This window comes from Chlamydotis macqueenii, chromosome 12 (genome assembly GCF_036417535.1).
Source record: "Chlamydotis macqueenii isolate bChlMac1 chromosome 12, bChlMac1.mat, whole genome shotgun sequence".
NCBI classification, from domain to species: domain Eukaryota; kingdom Metazoa; phylum Chordata; class Aves; order Otidiformes; family Otididae; genus Chlamydotis; species Chlamydotis macqueenii.
This window is the reverse complement of record NC_141567.1, coordinates 10667749-10687320: the sequence shown is the minus strand read 5'-3', so window position 1 is coordinate 10687320 and position 19572 is coordinate 10667749. Positions and strand designations below refer to the sequence as shown.

Sequence of the window (19572 nt, the reverse complement as noted above, 5' to 3'; positions counted from 1 at the left end):
AAGACTTGTGTGTTGCTTTGGGGTTTTTTTCTGTATTCTCAAATTATTACTTTAGTGTAATTTGGGGGAGGGTACAGGGTTCTGTACACAGAGTTTGACTACTTATCTGTAAAACTACACACCACATATTGCCAGAGACCGAATGCTATATACATACACCAACTGCATCAAATGAGGGTACGCAACCTGTACAGCTCGCTGCACACAAATAATCCTTAGTTCATACTATTTTTTAGTATTAGATTATCCAGTGATAAAATAACATAATTACAAGTCTTGTCTTCTCAAATCACATTATACATTTTCTTATAGGCACATATGTATATACAGTGGCGATTTCCATACCCAGCTCTATGCTCCAAACAGCCCTTCTCAATTAAGAGAGATTCGGAAAAGATCTGTTTATTGCTGAATTTGACTTTGTATTTCTTCGGTGCAGCTGCCGATGCTGTCTGCACTGCTAAGTCCGTTAATTCTCCACAGTTTATCCAAAAGGCAAGATGACAGCAATATGAATCCAGCCTTGCTTATGTACTTAAAAAAAAATATATATATATAGTAGCAATTTGTGTCCACAGGGTCATTCCAAGGTCATTTTGTAAAGAAGTGTAAGCTGGGACTACAGCAGCAGCTTTACTGTCTTCTTGGGACAGGTTGGGGAAAACATTAACAAGAAGTTTCTAATGAGCAAGGATTTTCCAGTTCAAAGGAATGAATTTCACTACATGAGAAATGAAGGGGTGAAAATACAAAGCAATTAATCACAAGATACTATTTAAAGCAACCTTTTCAATATACAGAGTTCTTACTCCACTTGATGTTTTGTTTACAGGAAAAGCTAAATTACATTCTGCCAATAACGATGCAGAGAAAATAGCTTTTCTGGTACCTCTCAAACAAGTTTTGTTTTTACATATTCATGTAATTTTACAGACTTTTTCAACTGCCGCCAATAGTGAGCTGAAGTCCACTGATACACTGACACATTTGAGATGAGCATGTGAAATTATGTATAAAATATTATTTCTGGTATCTGTCCATCTTCTATTGATGTACCATTGTTGTTACCTGGGGAGCTATAAAAGACAAAGCATGTTTTGCTAGCAGTAGGAGATTCATGGATCACCTTTTTCAAACCTTTTGTTCCATAGTGGGAATCAGGACCCTGAAAAACATTAGAAGAGATTAGCAACTGAACAGCAACGTGCAGCAAGACCCATAAAATGCTGAAGTTCAAACACTACTAACTTAGGGTATCTTAACAGTCTAAGATTTCTGTACCCACATCATATAAGTTATATACAAAATCACAGACAACAGAGGCAAGTGCCTTATGTCCAAATAATTAAAAAAAAAGTTTCTCTGGCAGCAGACTTATACCACTTGATTTTATCCAACTAGTAATGAATAGGTATTTTCCAGTATTTCTCCTTGTCATATAGGTTGTCTATATTCTCACTTAGTTCCCTGCCTCAGTTTCTTTTAACGTGCAACATTTTTTTTCCAACCCACTCAACTTGGATTTCTGGATATTTAAAAAACACTAAACGATTTTTGAGAAAACATTGAACAAATAAATTTGTCCGTAACATTGAAGGGAAACTTTCCTAGAACAAATAAGTATTTCCTATCTTCCAGCAGCAGTATAGAAAAAGCAATTTAAAAAAAGGTTTCCGTTTTCTTGACTCTAGCTAGTGGTAAAAATATCCTTGATAAAAGAAATTGAACTTAAATTTTCATAAAAAGCTGCCAGATTAAACATTCTAGATAGTGCTTTTGCCCACATAGAATGAGTGACTTGTATTAGGATGCATTTTAACTCTTACATCGAGCCAGAAAGTGGGAAGGCACAAAGGATCCAGTTATGAATTCTGTGCTGTGGCACAAAAGAAAAGTGGCAGTCTTAAAAGTTACTGTGCAGTTTGACTATGGCCTTCTTCACGGCTTAAATATAAAAATCTTACATATTTATATAAAAATTTATCTAATTATATTTTTATAAAAATATGTATTATTTATATAAATATATATTAAGTCTTTATGACTTAGATATCTAAATAAGAAATAGAACTTAAATAAATTTTAAAAATAATTAAAATAAATTCAAGATGTAGAACACACTTTCCCATCAGAATACAGATAAAAGAATAACTCTTGCATCAAAATCATATTTTCTTCCCTACTGTCAGGTGTTCTTACTTTCAATGTTGCACAAGCTGTGTAGCAAACCGTTGGCAAAATCTCTATAGGTTCTTTGAACATAACTCTGAATGTACTGGCCGTTCCATCACAACTAAATCCAGTATCATTTTGTCCTAGTGTTTGATTCTTCTCATAATCAATTATCTGCATAAAAACATGAAAATAGTATTTTTAGGTTTACAAGCTTGAGAAAGATTCTTATTGTATGCATATTAGAGTATTACAAGCAAACACTTGCCTACTCCACCCAGTTTAATTGCAAGGATAGTGCAGTGTCACAAGTGGAAAGTCGGTGTAATTTCCCGATACCACTTGGGCTGACCCAGCAGCACGTCAAACGATGCCTCGTGAGTTTTACACAGGCTGTCCAGCCTGCGGGCCAGATTCAGCACTGCTCCAACCAGGTTTATAGTCTTTGCTTGGGAGATGAAGAACAGCTCTTAGACCTTCAGCTTCTGACCTGCATGTACTACATATAAACCTGTACCTGGACTTGCTGATTTCGTACACCTACACAGCCCACGTGAGGGAAACACGTTTGCTGGCTGTGGCTAATTATGAAACAAGTTTTTACAGATAATGTAAGCAGTCAATGATACATGCTTAAAAGAAAACAGGAACTTGCACTGCTAGGTTTTCTACAATTTATTTCTATTCTAGATTCAGCAAAAAATTACACTCAGACTATATATTATTTCTTTTGCCTTCAATTTCAGTGGCAAGTATGAATCACTAGCCAAGATGTAGTAATAACATACCTCTCTTCTCATTTTCTCATCCTGATTCAAGCTGCTGAACATCTCTTGCAGAAGCTGGATATCAGAGCTCCAGAATAACATGAACACCTCTCATGTTTACTGCACTAACAAGAATCCTATCAATTTTAATATTTTATTATTAAAATGCCTTATACTTTTTAATATTGCACAAATGCAATGAAGCCCTATACTTGGCAAAATATGTTCTAATTTTTTTTTACTCAGACACAATCAATAGAAATATTAACAATTATAATACTGAAGTCCTAAGCCCCTTTCACATAAAAGATGTATTTGCAACATACATTATCAGTATTTTAAGACAAGTATAAAATGCTTAACTGTCCGAAACTCTGCTAGTACTGATGCAGGTCCAAGAAGAAAGGTAGAGACACAGGACTTAAATGTCTGTCTGAAAAGATTGTGACAAGAAAGTTCCAGATTCATCAGAAATTGGGGATACTTCCAGAATAAAGAAAATGTGTATAAGAAAGATGGCCTTCATCTGAACGGCAAAGGTACATTAGCCTTTCTGTTTGGATCAGCAGCATGTTTTTCAAGTGAATCTCTTGACCATTCCCACTTAATATGCTTTGGTTTGCCTTGCAAGAACTAAATTATTTTCAGATTAAATAAATGTAGCAAACATGCTGAGGGAGCACACCAAATGCTCTTATCTACTACAAGTAAAAAGTAAAAGTAAAAGTCCCCAGATACGTATAGTATAGCTGCTAGGTCCTCAGTACCAGCTCTTTTGTTCCAAAGATCTAATCTAGTGCACTATGCTATAATTTACATAGATGTACAGTTTGAAAATAACAAACTGATGGCACTTCAAAAAGAGGAATTTGCAAGTGAGCTTTTAAAATGAGAAATGTGGAAAAGCCAACAAATTCCTTCAAAACCTCATTCCACATACATTCTCTTTGGAACATCATAAGAGGGAAGATACAACATTTTTTTTCTTAAGACAGACACAAAATTCCTGTACTTAAGTATAGGATGGTCACAGAATAGTAATCATCAAATAGGAAACAGAAATAAATAAACTGTCATTTAAACAGGATGCCCAGAAATGAACTGGAACAGCAGTTCCAGCACATGCTAGAAGTCTACAGAATAAGCTAGGGACAATGGAATTACTGTCCCTAAATGAAGTCACAGGTTCTTTCTTTCACAAAGTTTCCTACACACCTAATAAATCAATGTGATGTGATAGTACCAGATTAGAAAATAGACAGCACAGAGTAAAACTGTGCCAGTCGCAGAATGCCTTCTCAGAAAGCTTAGAATCAAGTCAAAAGTAATCTCAATAAAAAAAGAGAAATCAAAGGGACTGGAATTCCATACTTAAAGAGGATAAAATATAGTGTTGGATCAATATTACTAGAAGACAACCCTGATCACAACATGCTAAGAGAGATCAAACAGGCTACAAGAGCAGGAAATACCATTTTAGTGGTGTCTTCAATTACCCGCTCAGACCAGGCAAGTGTCATATCAGGACACGAAGCAGGGCTGACATTTTTAGATGCTATCACTGACCATTTCATGAGCTTGCTAACCAATTGCTCAGTAGGAAGAAACGCAACCTTGATTTGGTACTGAGTGATAAGCAGGATCAGATTCAAAATTTCATAATGGAAACACTATGTAACAGTGTCTATAATATACTTAGAGTCAATGCTCCCATGCGAACAACAAAAGCAAATCCACCACAGCTGTGCTAAATTTCAAAGAGAAAAATGAGGAAGCTTGTTCAAATGAATCTAAAAGGAGCAATTAAGAAAATCAAATCCTTACAAGAAGCATGCAGACTACTGAAGGACATCACATGCCCAAATACAGTATCGATACATATACCTATTCGGAAGAGCTTGAGAAAAGAGGGACAAAAAAGCTGGCATGGCTGATCAGCTAAAGGCTATTACTGGAAATAAACAAATAAAAAAGGGCATCCTATAGAAATATGAAGTTGTATCCCGATTAAAATAGAAAGGGTCAAACTGACAGATCAAAATGTAAAAAATACAATTAAGCAGGCCAAAAGAAGGTTTGGGAGCAGCTATCTGAAAGCATCAAAACCAATGTTAAATCATTCCTTTGAAACAGCAATAGCAAAAAGCCCTACAGACTCTCTTCTGGGCTCAACAGCATGAAGAAATAAACTAAGTAGCAGCAGGTTAAAGTCTTCATGTAGGAGCCTGGAGAACAGCAATAGAAATAAGTCATTTACCAGTAGAAGAAACTGGGGACATTCCCATACTGGGATAATGCTTTCAGCACACCTAAAATTCAAGTAACTTTAGAGAAGAAGTTATGGTAACACTAATATACAACCTTCTGCGTAAGACTGAATCAGTAGCAATAAGATGTCAATCTGTCCAAAAAGCTCTGGGCAAGGACAAGCCTCTAAGCCCAATACGTGTACCAGGCGAGCTGAGAATGTAATAAATACCCAACTGGGTCAGACAAATGGTCCAATATGCTCTGACAGTTGCCAGAGAGGATATTGCTGAGGGCTGGCACACAAGTCTGGGCTCTGCTGTCCATTCCCCCAGCATCCACAGCTGTTCTATTAGGGGTGCTACAGTGCACATCCTCCTTCTATTCCTTCTGGAATATTCTAATGGATCTGCTGTTGATGCATGGACACATTCAAATACCACCATATTCAAAAGAGGCTATCTGCTTCTTGTGGCAGTATGTTTAGTACTCTCTGCACTGAAAAAAATACTCTTACCTGCTTTGATCTTCTGGTAGCATCAGTAAGAGTCTCCTAGTTCTAATATTCTAGGGTTTGGTGAATACGAACAGTTCTGTGTTTACCTTATCTGTTGTCCTCATGATTTTAGAAGCATTGCTTACATCTCCCCATAGCCTTCTCCTCTACAAACTGAAGAGGTTTTTGGTCCCTCTTCATAAAGCAGCAGCTCCCTTAATAATTTTAATTACCCTTTTCTCTACCTTCTAATTCTACTGTGTGAGATTGGGAATTGCATACAATACTCAAGATGTGGGCATACCCGGCTTTCATAGAGCAAGACTCTGTCACCTTTTATTTTGTTTTTAGGATCTTCCTGATGACACAAGGTGCTTTTTTAGCAGTCACTACATGTTGTGTCACTGATTTCAGAGAGCTGTTGATGACAAATCCAAGATCTCTTTCCTGAATTATTAGAAACTTTATTAGAAGACGGACTTCGTGCACAACTGAACAGATAACAGAGCTACGAAATTCCTCTGCAGAAAGCTTACAGGAATTCAAGGTTAGATCGGACAAGTATCCTGAAAAAAGATTCACCAGGAGCTACTAACTACAGAAACCAAATTGGTCTCAGGAAACGCCTATATTGAAAATGACTGAAGGACAACAGAATACAGCAGAAAGCAAGAAGAGTTTCATATTGTTCTTACTTTTCCCTAGACATCTGCTTATGACCACTGTTGAGAACAAAACACAAGTTAGATTCCCGGTCTATCAGATTGCTCATACTCAATTCAAATATACACCAAACCTTGCAATTACTACAAATGTAGTTTCTGCATAAGCCTGTTTAAACAGTACATACTGTACCTGTATATTAACTTGATAGTCTGTGGGTCCATGAATAGATCCATATAATCCAAATCCCACTATGGAAATTCTTCTATTAACTGTGAACCTAGTAAGACACAAGCCAAAAAGGGAACTGGAACAACTGGGACGTGTGTGTTACCTTATTCCTAGTCAAGCAGGAAAAAGACTCCCACCGAAGAGTAGGGACGTAAACTGAAAATGGCATTAATCTTTTTTTTTTTCAATAACAATTTCCATTTAGATTTTAACAGTAAGAAAAATGCTTTATAAGTTATCAGCTTTATAGATTAAAGCTTTGCTAATCCCCCAAGATATTCAGTATCACTGAACAAAAAATAACCAGATTCTTTTGAATATGTCCAAAATAAAAACAGATCAAGGCTTGATATTTTAAAAAGGAACAGGCAGCTAACACCCAGTGACTCTTGAACGCATCCAATCCTCCTGAACTTGGTTCTTTGCTACTTTGTATTTTAAGCGTGCAACAGCCTAAGTTACTTTAAAAAAAGGAAGAGATCAAACATGCCCAAACAGAGCCAGCACATTTGTTACTGTATCTTGTGCCAAAAAGTTGTAGTTAAGTAATATGTGCCCTTTCTTCCCACACTTGTCTTTCTCTCCTCCAGACAGTTTCAAAAGCCGTACCTAATCCGATCACTTGTTCCACTGTAGCCCCAGCGACTCTCCACTTGCTGGAACCTGTTAATGCTGCATTCTTTTCCTCTAAGGCAACATCTTGGTCGGTCAATATAATCTACTTTAGGTTTAGGATTGACAGTAAAATGTAGAAAGAGATTTACTACTTCCCGATCTGACAGGATTCCAGATTGAGCAGGGCCTGTGAAAAAAAAAAACAAAACAAAACAACAAACTCCTAAGATGATTTGAAGAATTACTCCAACTGTTGTATTTAAACCACACGAATTCGCAAACTGAAGGTGACAGTAATATTTTCCAGTGGCCAGAGTATGTTCTGCAGAATGTTTTGCTTTTATTTGTTAATCATAAGTTTTATTAGTACAATATTTATAACAGAACAGTGTGAAGCATTTAAACACTCACGGGTGAACAGTGCAAAGATATGGTCTAACAGCAAGACAAAGAACCCCAAAACTCACCTGCTGCAAACTCTTCAATAGTCATTAATGGAAAACGGATTAAGGAAAGAGCTCTTCCAAGGACTTTTTGTTTGTTTCCAAATGTCACAGGCAGTTGTTGTCTTTGACATTCTGCTTCTGCCCAGCGAACAACAGCTCCAAAGAGTCTACTTTCTCGAATACTAAGGGTGTCTCTTTCTAGAACTGCACATAATGTGTCTAAGGAAAAAGTTAATAAGTTTAGATTAGCTCTCATCCAAACCAGTAACATTGCTACACATTAAGTAAGTCTAAAATGTTAAGCAAGTAAACACTACGAACATTAATAATAAGACATCAAATATAAGACAACTTATCTTACATATAAAGAATTCTCCCAGTGGTGTATTGACTCCAAACTAAAAATATAATTTTCCTACTATGAAGACAGCACATGAACTTCCTTCTTGATTTCTAAGAGTGTGACTATATATAATCTATGTAGTGACAACCAATATCCTAAAGAATTTCCATGGCTAAAGCAAGATCAAAACTGAAAGTGACCATGCAGTGAGCGCACACTACTAAAAAAATCAAGTTACTCATGATGACATCATCATATTCTCATCCGAGTAGCCATGTGCCAGTCTGGATCTGCTATAAACAAAGCAGCAGCAGTGCACACAAAACAGTTCAAAGATACATGAAAGTGATCTTAAATATTGACATATTTGCTACCCACAAAGCTTAAAGGTGGAACACAGGATGTGAGGCAAAGTACTCCCCACATGTTTTACAAAAGCAAGTTTTCCTGTATTTCTTACTTGTTCTGGCATTTTATGAATAACAGGTATGCAAAAATTCTCAGTTTATCATAGAACACAAGCATGAGAAAAATGTGTTTTCATATTCTGAATCTTCTGTCTTTGACAATTTTTACATGCCCTGAATGTAAGCAAGGCATGTTTGCAGTCATGGAAAATATCATATTGAAAAATCAAAACAGATTGGGATTTATCAACAGTAAAGATCAACACTCACAGTCTGGGTACAAATCCCACTGAACATGAGTTAACAATGACTTTACAATTCCCTTAAGCAGCTGGAATATATTTCTTCAGTCTGAGTTTTTCACACAGCTTAGCTGAACTGGAGTAAAATCTTAGAGTAATAATGAAATTAACTATCCAAATTTACAACTGCCAGCTTTTCATAAAAGACAAAAACATAGAAACCAGCAGTTCAGGTTTGTTGGTTTTATTTTTTTGTTTTTTTTTTTTTTTTTTTAAGGCAGATTTCATAAATTGTACCTGATCTGTGCAACTCTGAATAGAGAAGTACCACATGTCAACAAAACAGTACAATTCCTGTTACGCACGAAAAGCAGGTGTGGATCCCTCAGGGATGAGGTACAACACTCAGTAAGTGAAAGCTTCGGCTTTAATGAAAGTGTAGTGTTACCACAGTGGGAGCCCTGGGACAGTGACACTAATCAAATGGCGAGCCAGCACAGTGGAACTCTCCTCAGGAGTAAAGCTCAGAGGAAAACACTGCAGGGGTGGATAATAAAGCTTGCACTGATTAACATCTCATACATATGCAATGTCCTGTTTTGCTCACTGGCAAACTCGCTGATGTAATGCAGGTGCTCTGGTCCAGATTCCGAGATCTGCCGCTGGCCATCGCGTTGGCGCCCATACAAAGGTGGGTGCAGATGAGGGGGAAAGCAAACTACCCCAGGTTACCATGACAAGTAGGTAAGATGCGCTTGGGACTCTACACACTCGGATGGGGAAGGCAAACTATCCTGGATTACCACAACAAAGTCCTCTCACAGCCTACAATTCCCTTCAGAAGTTTAACGCTTAGGACACAGGGAGTAACTTACCTATATCAATATCAGTAAAGCCTTCTGCACTTATTGCATCCATAGTACTTTTGTCTATTGTGTCAAGACAAAGACTAGCAAGTTGAGGTTCATCAAACAAACGGGCCTAAAAAGGTAAAGAAATAAGTCTTAACTATAAAGTTGACAAACCATTGATCTTAAAAAGCAAGCATTTTTACTCTAATATAGATCTAAATTAAAACAGGTTGATTCATCAAAGTACTCTATGTTTATACCTTGAAGAGTACTTCAGTTCTCAAAGGAGTACATAATTAAGGAGAATTCACTACATGCAAGTTTTTCTTCATGCTTGTTTGTAGTTTTGTCAATATAACTAAAGAAAAGTACACATCAAATCCACTATAGTGAACTGAAGCACAGTCTTAACAAAAAGCAATTAAGAGATTCATGCAAATACATTGTAGAATAAACTGGCTCTATTTGCAATGTCCCAGTTCATTGCACGCTAAAAAAAAAAAAAAAAAAAAAAAAAAGCCTTACTTCCACAGCTGAGTCTGTAAAAATGCTAAGAGAGTAACAAGACATTTTCATACATAAATTAGACTATGTGATAGCAAACTCACTGTGAAGTAATATTTAGTCAATTCTCTCCAAATACTGATTTTCCCAGTAAATCAAAACTAAGATCAAATTTACCTACTTGAGTAAGCAGCATAAAGGCATTATCTGCTCGGAGGTGCTTTGTTAGAAAATCCACACAGTGTGCTTCCAGGGCTGGGACTGCATACTTTTTAGCAGTGTATAAAGTAGTCATGACTGTTTCTGGACCAATTTGAACTTCATCTGAATAGAGAAACCTAGAAATCAATACACAAATATAGATCATAAAAACATGTCTTCTGGGGGGTAGTCAAGCACAGAATAACAGTCTCTTCGCATTTAGAAAACAGGACAAAGATTTGCACTGTGAACATGCTACAGTTGACTATGTAGCATTTTTACAAATTAATAAGCTAGTTAAAGGGTTGAAGAAAGAACATTACGTTAACCTAATGGTATACCTTTGTTTTAAATATGTATTACTCCCTAAGACTGCTCTGGCTGTACTAGTTTTACATAGCTACCAAACTGTAAACAACAGCTGAGCTGCAGAATTACTTAACACATGAATGCATGCTCTTTTGATTCACTAGGAAGACCTGTATTTCTGAATATCAATATATAACCCTCTATGGCTATACTACTGAAAATTTACTGACAGTGCACACTAGCTTCCCTGCCACAAGCAGAATAGTGTCAAGGACTAATAATGTCATACCATCTTATGTCAAAGTTATCATTCTCTAGTGTTCAGAGGAGAGGAAAGGGAGGAATATTCTAGCAGATGACCTTGACACTTCTATACCTGCCATAGCAAAACACTCTGGCTTGTCTCCACTGTTTGAGGCGAGATGACTGTTTCAGATTTTAGCATAAGGTGTGAACCAAAAGATAGAAGCCTCCAGCAAAACCAGGAAAAAAAACCTGTTTCCTGAGCAGTTGTTATTCAAGACCAGACAAGATAAGATCTATTTTAAGGTTCTGTATGGAAGAGATTATTTGTTTTTAAAAATAACTTTTCTTACAGGTGACATTGAAGATAATCTTAGTGTATGAATTGTCATTGTGACTGGCAAGTCAGACCATCAGTTTTTCAGATAATAATCACGAATAGCCTGTGATTCACAAAAAATACATTTGTCCCCAACACACAGGTCAATAAACCAGAGCATATTAGCAAATGCAGGAATTCCACAACGAAGACCAAGCCTTTCCTTTATATTTCTTAATATTTTTTTAAGCAACATGTAAAAAAGGAAGGTGTGCTTAGAAGGTTTTAAATGTAACAATAAGCAGTTTGTATTTAACAGAAGAAACCTATGAAAGTAACAGACTAAAACTTGTTTGCAACATGGGGAGATCTAAGTAAGAGAATCCTGAAATTAAAGTTTCAACTAAAGTTCTTAACTGTTTAAGTTTCCTATATTTCAGAAAAACTCTAATTCTTGGTAATTGCTAACATGCAAGTAAATATGGTATTCAACATTAAATTTGCTGCCACTTACCAAGAGATACATATTTACCATTACAATACTCCAACTGATTCAAATGGCCAGCTTTCACATCACTTAGGAAATTTGAATAATGCTCTAAATTAATTCTTTAAACTGGATTTACATCAAACAGCTTTTAGAAAGAATTAGTTTAATTAAATGCTAACTTTTTTTTTTAGTAAAAGTTTCATATGGTTCATTAAGAACGGATTTATGACAGCTATAAACTATTATCTGTTCATTAAAAGGATGGGCTGACTTGCCAGCCACAGATTGAGAAACTTACTTTTAAGAAACTAAGATGTCATAGGTACAGTTTTGTATACCAAATGGACAAGTAGTTCATTAAAACACTAGAATAGTGCATTACCATTTTGGTTTTAAGATTTTTTTAAAAATCTGCTTAAAATGCCCTGACCTCCAGTGTATAACTTTATAGGAGCTTGGAGTCCAAATATGTAAGAGTTGCACATTAACAGGCTGTAAAAAAGAAGCAGCATTACCACACAAACGACATTATAAATTTTACCTTATCATAAAAAAGTACACACACATATATATACACACATATTCACCAAGTTGGTTTTGGAACAAGATTTTTATTTTATTCCTTAAGTGTGTCCAGCCCGAAGTCAATGACACACCAGAGAAGCTTATCTGGCTTGTGGTTCACTTCCTACTACACCTTTTTTACAATCAGGGTGCAGTTCCAAATTGCACTTTTCTGACCTTTGCTTTCCCAGGAATTTTCTTCATATGATCAAAATCCAATTACGTGGCCAAAGGACATGTGGCAACAGTGCACACACATGCAGGTTTTTCATTCACCTGAGATCAAAGAGCTACAGGATGCTTTTCCATCCCACGAAGGACACACACGAGGCTCTATGCTCCAATCCCTTTCCTGCCGTATGCCGGGATACACATTAAGAGACACTCCCCAACTAAAAGCGTGTCAATGACAAGCTAACAGGGCTTAAGTGATTAAAGTTCTGACAACTAAAATTTGCACAATAACTAGAACATCAGTGTGTTATCAACAGTATTTTCAGCACAAATCCAAAACATAGCCCCATTCTTCTACTATGAAGAATTTAACTCTATACCAGCCAATGCCAGTACACTCTCCACCCCTTATGAATACAATCTACATCATGCTCAGGTTCCACACTATCACAATATATCCTCGTTGACCACTCCTTCCCCTGTAAAACGTCTGTAAAATGTAAAAAATATCCATAAAATGTTCATTGAGTTAATTTGGTCTACAACTTTGGGCTCCACTTGCTACAGTGTTCACTCAGGACAGCAGAAGTGGTGTGTTGCATGGAGTTTCTGGGCACTACTGACCTCACTATTTATTTCTAGACATCGATCACCACAGGGCATAACAACTCACAGTTACAGAACACACTACATAGTTACATACTTTGAAACTGAGAAAACTCATTACAAGTGTCCAAATACATTAAGAAAGTCACACTGTCAGGGTTTTTTGTGCTTAATATTTCAAGTTTTTGACAATGTCAATACTTTTCCGAGATTTTCAAAGCCAAACAGTAGTCTTTTGCAAACAGGAAGAAGTGTGAATTTGCAAAGTTAAAAGGTAGCTGTAAAAACAATGAAAAATGGTAAAGTACATTGCTCTAGGATGTACGTTGTATAATCCTATTTCCCTTAAGTATACAGATGGATGATCATGATGCATTCATCTACTCACATTCTCTCTGAAACGCCCCCTGCTCATGTGCCAAGAACTCTGTCTCTGTGTTAACTCTCCCATTTGTGGCATGCATGAACTAGCACATCTTTGTGTTTATACCACTCCTTCTCCTCCACTTAACTCAGTGGGGCTCAAGATCACTTATCCTTCCCCCTTGCCATCTTCCCTCCTCTCCTCCCCTTGACAGACATCTAGAAACAACCTGCTCTTTAAATATTGACTCATTTTATTGTCATCCAGGATGGGGGGGTGTGTGTATGTGCATAGTGGAAGAACACTTTTAGTGACCAGAACAATTTTTCCAAGTGACCACTCAACCATTCACTTTACGTAAGCCTTTCATGCATTTTATGCCACTTTTCTTTACTCTCAGGTTAGCACTTCTTTCTCCCCTAGTCTTAGCATCTACCCAACAGCTGAAATATTTTCACCGTTATGAAAGCCCAGAGGAATCTTTTTCCAGTTAGTCATGATTACTCCTTCATCTACTGCTTGCCAAAGTCCTCTCTAAAGACATTTGGAAGATGGACTGCTAAATCTGTGCCATGTCATCACTTTCCTTTATACTACGATCAAAGGACAAGTTAAATTACTGTAAAATGTATTTTAAAATGTGAATGAAAATTTTAAAAAACGTTGTTAAAAACAACAAAATGAAATCCTAAAGCAGACTCCTACTGAGACAACTTGAATTTTCTTGATCACTGCTATTCTATTTGTACAGTTAGAAACATTAAAAAAAAAAAGCGCTATTTAATTGGGAAGCAGATTCAAACTTTATGACTTTGATATTATTTCAGCTCGTAAGGATTTACCTGTCAAACTACTGATGTAGTCAGTTGCTTTTAAAAAGCTCCTCTAGCTCATGTTTGAAAACTCTTCTGGCAAGAGGAACACTGGATGATAAGCCAAAACACACACTACAGTCACTCCTAAGCCTTTGAGCTCAGCCAATAGTTTGAGGAAAGTTCTCTTCCCAATTTTAAAAGGCTCCCCTTTTCCAGTCTTTACAGTTTAGATTTTAGCCCACAGACAAGGAGAACTACTCAACTTTCTCAAAGGGAAAAAAGAAACCCCAAAACATATTACTGGAATTACAGTGGTACTATGAATTAAAGTTTTAGGTCATTACTTTAAAATACTGTAACCTTACAAATGTATTATTTTAGAGGCTTCTGTCAGAAAAAGACAGCAACTGTAGTCAATTTTAAATTGTGTAGAATATATCCAAAAGAAAAATAAAACACATGTCCCATTAACGTGATGACTATCAGATGTTCAAAATGTTCAATTTACAACTACTTTTTTCTTCCTCATAAGCATAATTCTTAAACTACCATCTATTTTGTAACAAAACACTAACACTGATGAAAGTTTACATTATAAGACAGAGAAATTACACTCTGTCTCTCTGGACAGATACAGATGGAATTAATTTTTTAAGAGAATGAAAAAAAAATGTCCATCAAAAATATGTTTCTTTGGCCTTAATTTACAAGTAGCATTTGTCAGTAGATATTCATGAAACACATCAACTACAGACAGGACCTAACAAACCAAATGACTAAATAAAATGGAAATAAGCTGTGGAACATTAAATAATTAGTAAATTATCACAAGAAGTTTTTGCATCACTCAAACATTTCCTTTATCTTGATGTTCATTTGCTATGTGCAGTCAAAGATCCCAACTTAATTTCTAGCCAATACACCTCAAATTGGTCTTTGCAAAGATTGAAGATAGGTCCTATAAAAGGCAACCACCATTATCTGACCAATTTACTAATGATAAAAGAGGCCAGCGGTGCAAGGTATAGTTCTTACCTCTTCTGGGCAACACCAGGAAAAAAAACAGGTTGTCTTATAATTGGTACACTTTAGAAGCAGTGTATACGAGCATGGAAGAAGTCCAGTACAGGTTTGTATTAAAGAAGTTCTCCTTAGATATGTTTTTAACAAGGCATTACAATTTATATTTATTCCAATATAATATATATATATATATATATATATATATATATATATATATATATATATAAAACCATGGAAGAATGTCCTAAATACCTGCCATGTATTTCATACAAAGACCACATCAAAACTGAGATGTTTAAACAGTTCACCAGGCTGGTGATATTTAGACAAGATACAAGTATAATCAGTTTGCTTACGTCAGTCCCCTGGCCATTACATACTAACAGCTCTACCAACACAAAACGGCTTTTGTTTGCTTCTAACAACATCTCCTCATTCACTTATACAGCTTTCAAGCACCATCCTTCTTACCTTCACTTAGCATTCTTCTGTTTCCATGTTTATATTTTTATCCAGACACACTTCTCTGATTCTGTTCACTTTTCACTGTCTGGTGTTTTTTCCACATGTATATACACAAACACATACATAAACACATGCGCATTTACTTTTAACCCTTGAAACCATTTTGCTTAAAGGACACTTCCTACTGTCTCCCACTCTGCTACACAAACTCTTCACCCTGCCCCCTCTTTGCTAAGAATCCACAAAATAAGTATCATTCATTTGCTAACAGCAAATGTTTGGGGGGGTGGGGTGTTTGTTTTTTCCCCCAAATCAGTTGCTGCAACTCCAGTGTCCACAATTGCTAAAAGGACCAGGTGACTCTTTTCACTCTTCTTATCTGTTAGGCTTCAAAACAAAGAGAAAGTTGCTAAGACTTTGTAGCTTTTCTCATTACAGAAAGCTTTGCCGGGAAGTAAATATGTAGTGTCTCAGTAATGTTACTTGTTTCCCAAATGTTCATTACAGAAATCAGTTTCACACATTTATAGAAGTCTTACCTAGCAGAGGAGCTCCTTTGAGAAAAGCTTTAAGGTTACGCAGTTCAGTCATATTACCACACCACAAAGAAACTATCAGTAATTGTTTCTACGAAGATCATAAATTTGATTTATCACTACACTGAGTAAAATGAAATGGTTGATAAATTCATCGGTTTTGTAAGCATGAGAAGTAGTGGACCCTATTCTGTCCAAACTAGAAATCACTAACCTGTTTTACATACTTTTTGCCATCACTGCACCCATGGTCTCACTTGGGTGGTTTGTGTGCAAAAATCAGTTAGTTACTGCCTTCTGCTGCAGTGCCCTCTCCACCCAAAAGTATCTAAAATAAGTGTGATTACAATGGGTATTACTCTGGTAAAAAGATATAACAATTTATTACCACCACTGAAAAAGAAAAGGGAACGGCAAGATGAATAAGATTTCAAAGCAAGTATCAAGTGAAATTAAAAGCTTGGTACAAGCTCTGTCCCTTCTTAGCCATTATTAGAAGGTGGACGGACAGCTGCAACACTCGGAGGAACCACCAATTCCCATCATCTTACTTTACAAAAAAAAAAAAAAGGAACTGGAATTAAAAAGCCAAATGAGACACCCACCACTACCAAAGTACTTTTCTGAATGGACAACTAGCTGCCCTAAAATCAGGGCACCTCTCTGGGGAAAAGGATGCAGGGGAAAGAGCAAGGAGGAACCAACGCGTGTTCGCGGGCCGGTGTGACCTTGCGCGCCAGCCCACAAGGTTGGTGACGCGTTTTCTCCGCATCTCCCTCCACGGACACGCACCCGGGGTCCCGGGGAAAGGTCGGGCTCCTCGGGGACAGGGGCCAGGAGAGGCCGCGGAGCGATGAAATGACACCAGCGGCCGAGCGGGGCCCCCCGGCCCGGCGATGCTGACGGGAGGATGGACACGCCGCTCCCCGCCCCGCGGCGCCCCCGCCCGGGAGCCCCCACCGAGCCCGGGGTCGCCCGCCCGCCCCTGCCCCGCCGCGGCCTGACCTCAGGAGCGCCAGGAAGGCGGCGGGCTCCACGTCGGGCAGCTCGATCTCGGCCGAGGTGGTGGCCATGCCGCCGTTAAACATCGCGTCGAAGACGGCGCTGCCGGCCGCCAGCACGAAGCGGTGGGCGGGGATGCGCTGCTGGCCAGGCCCGGGGGGCGCCCCCCCGCCGCCGCCGCCGCGGGGGCTGCCCTTGCCCACCACGAAGTGCACGTCGCTGAGGAGCTCGTTGGAGAAGAGGAAGGCGAAGCGCTCCCGCAGCGAGCCCTTGGTGGCCTGCCAGTTGTACAGCGGCTCCCGCTGCAGCACCGCGCCGGCCTCGGCGGTGGCAGCAGTGCCGGTGGCGGCGGACGTCTCCACGGGCGCACCCGAGCTGCCGCCGGCGGCCGCCATCGCCGCCCTGAGCGGCCGGGCCGGGCCGCTCCCTGCGCCGGCGGCACGCGAACCGCCGCCGCGCACCCCGACGTCAGCCTCCCGCCGCCTCTGCGCCGCGCATGCGCCCCTGCCCGGCGCAGGCTCACGGGCGGGTAGCGAAGCCGGGGTGCCCGGTTGCCCTGCCCCGAGGGCCGCTCGGGCGGGAACCGCCGGGGCGGGAGCGCGGGGTGCCGGGCGCCGGGCGGGTGCTTTAGGCCACGTTTTGGCCCTGTGTCGCTGGTCGGTTCCGTTCGGGCGTCCGGCTCCCGCCCCGGTGCGGTGCGAATGGGCTTCCAGAGCCGCCAAGAGGGAAAGGCTGGGCATGCAAAACACAGAGCACTGCGACAGTCAGGGAAATTTATATCGTTACGTGTGGGAATGAATAAATCTTGCAGCTATTCTTCTTAGGCACGTGAAATGCAAATCCATTTTTATAATACCTGCTTCCTTACAATAGTGGGCAAAACAAGGATTGATCACCTCTTTTTACTATTTCTGAAATAATGCGGAAACATTAATTATTGTTGGCCCGTGTACCTTACAATCCTTACACACAAAAAGAAATCCATTTACAATGTGTCACGACATTTCACGTTTTAAACTTCCGAGGAGAAAAAGCAAAACTAGCAATAGTGAACGTAGCGGAGAGACGTCGCAGGTTTTGTGCCTACAGTGGCAGCCATCAAATGTAACGTCCTTGGACCAGGGAATGTAGGGTGATGAATTAATTTGGCAAATTCTGATAAGCAAAATAGGATCAATTTTAGTGTACGATCTTGGTGGCTTTTGAGAAAGGAAAAAAAAAAAAAAGGTATTTTTGTGTTTTCACGGTTCTGTCAAACCAGGCACTGTCAGTTGGAAAATAAGCTGGGCCATTTTGCCATCTGCTGGAGTTTTGCTGAAAATACAGCAGCGATTTAAACCCTGGAGCTGAACGCTATTTATCATCGCTCATGACTTGTCAGCATTTATGGAAGCGTGTGGCTAAAAGAGGAACAGAATATGTCACCACTCTGCATTGAGGTTTATAATTAGGACAAAACTGAGACCAGGCAAATGTGGTCCGTTTCACAGAACAAGTTTTAGAGAACCTTAAGCAAGACGGAAGCAATTTCAGGGGGGTAAACTATAGTGGGAAAGGGCATAAGAAAACATAGTATACCAACCAGAAAGCAGCAAGTAGCTCTGCACAGAAGCTATATTTAAAAATAAAATTATTCCGCTGACTTAGAAGAATGAAGGTATCACCTTTGCGCTTTGCTTGTCCCAAGGTGGGCAAAGAAGGGAAAGCAGGAGAAGCCCAGATTCCCTCCGATAGCACAGGGACGGAGATGGAAAAACTCATGAGGGAAATGGTGACACCATGGACACAAATAAATAGTTTTCTGGTGATATTTTTTTTTCAGTCATGGGATGATTTGGGTATTAATGAGAGTTTCCTTCATTGCTGTCTTTCTGCTTTTACCTTTCTGTGTTCACTCACGGGTTAGTCTGTCAGCTGAGAGCCAACAGCCGTGACTGCTCTGTTTATGGAGAGCCGTGTTTGTAAAAAGTTAAGGTACTGTCAGTAACACAGCAGAGGAAGTTAACAAGGATGCAGGAGGGTTAAGGAAAAAAGAGGGAAAGGTATGCCAAAGAACTAAAAGGAGAGTGGCTGGGGCAGACAGAGTATGTACAATAGCCTCAGGGATGAGAAATCAATCATAAGAAGACAAAACTAAGCAAGACAGAAAAAATGGGGAAAACCTGTGAGATGGGCTGAGAAAGAAAACGAGGGGAAAGAAACAAATGAAAATAATATGAAAGAAATCAAAAGTCTAAAAAAAAAAAAAGAAAAACGGGCAAGGAGACAAAAGGAAGGAAACAAAGAAAAGGAGAAATGTAACCTGGATGCTCATCAAATCTGATCAGCGAAAAGCCAAATGCACTAATTTAAACAGTTTTGGAAGTGAGAGCTAAGAAAATAATAAGTAACAAATTTCCTTTTGAAACTGGGCTTTTCTGCATGTAGACAATGAGACATTTGTCAGACATTTGTTTCACCTAGTAATCTTCGTGCCA

At 38.8% G+C, this 19572-nt stretch overlaps 1 protein-coding gene across 1 annotated transcript; it reads right to left on the bottom strand.

Annotated features, from left to right (window-relative positions):
• Positions 1 to 16: 16 nt before the first annotated feature.
• BTBD1 (BTB domain containing 1) lies at positions 17 to 17557 on the bottom strand. The gene is made up of 8 exons (XM_086757147.1): positions 17099 to 17557; positions 10166 to 10322; positions 9505 to 9610; positions 7659 to 7856; positions 7186 to 7378; positions 6538 to 6625; positions 2200 to 2346; positions 17 to 1165 (listed from the first exon to the last, which is right to left on the bottom strand). The coding sequence occupies exons 1-8, from the start codon at positions 17488 to 17490 to the stop codon at positions 1007 to 1009; spliced, it is 1440 nt and encodes a 479-aa protein (XP_086613273.1). The 5' UTR covers positions 17491 to 17557; the 3' UTR covers positions 17 to 1006.
• Between the last annotated feature and the right edge of the window lie 2015 nt (positions 17558 to 19572).

What these genes read in the sequence shown, in the direction of transcription:
- BTBD1 (XM_086757147.1), bottom strand. Translation starts at nt 17,490, where the DNA reads ATGGCGGCCGCCGGCGGCAGCTCGGGTGCGCCCGTGGAGACGTCCGCC. An exon ending in CCTTTATGCTGCTTACTCAA is followed by an intron (nt 9,611 to 10,165) that starts GTAGGTAAATTT and finishes TTACCTTTTTAG; the next exon opens with GCCCGTTTGTTTGATGAACC. An exon ending in GGAACAAGTGATCGGATTAG is followed by an intron (nt 6,626 to 7,185) that starts GTACGGCTTTTG and finishes GTGTCTTACTAG; the next exon opens with GTTCACAGTTAATAGAAGAA.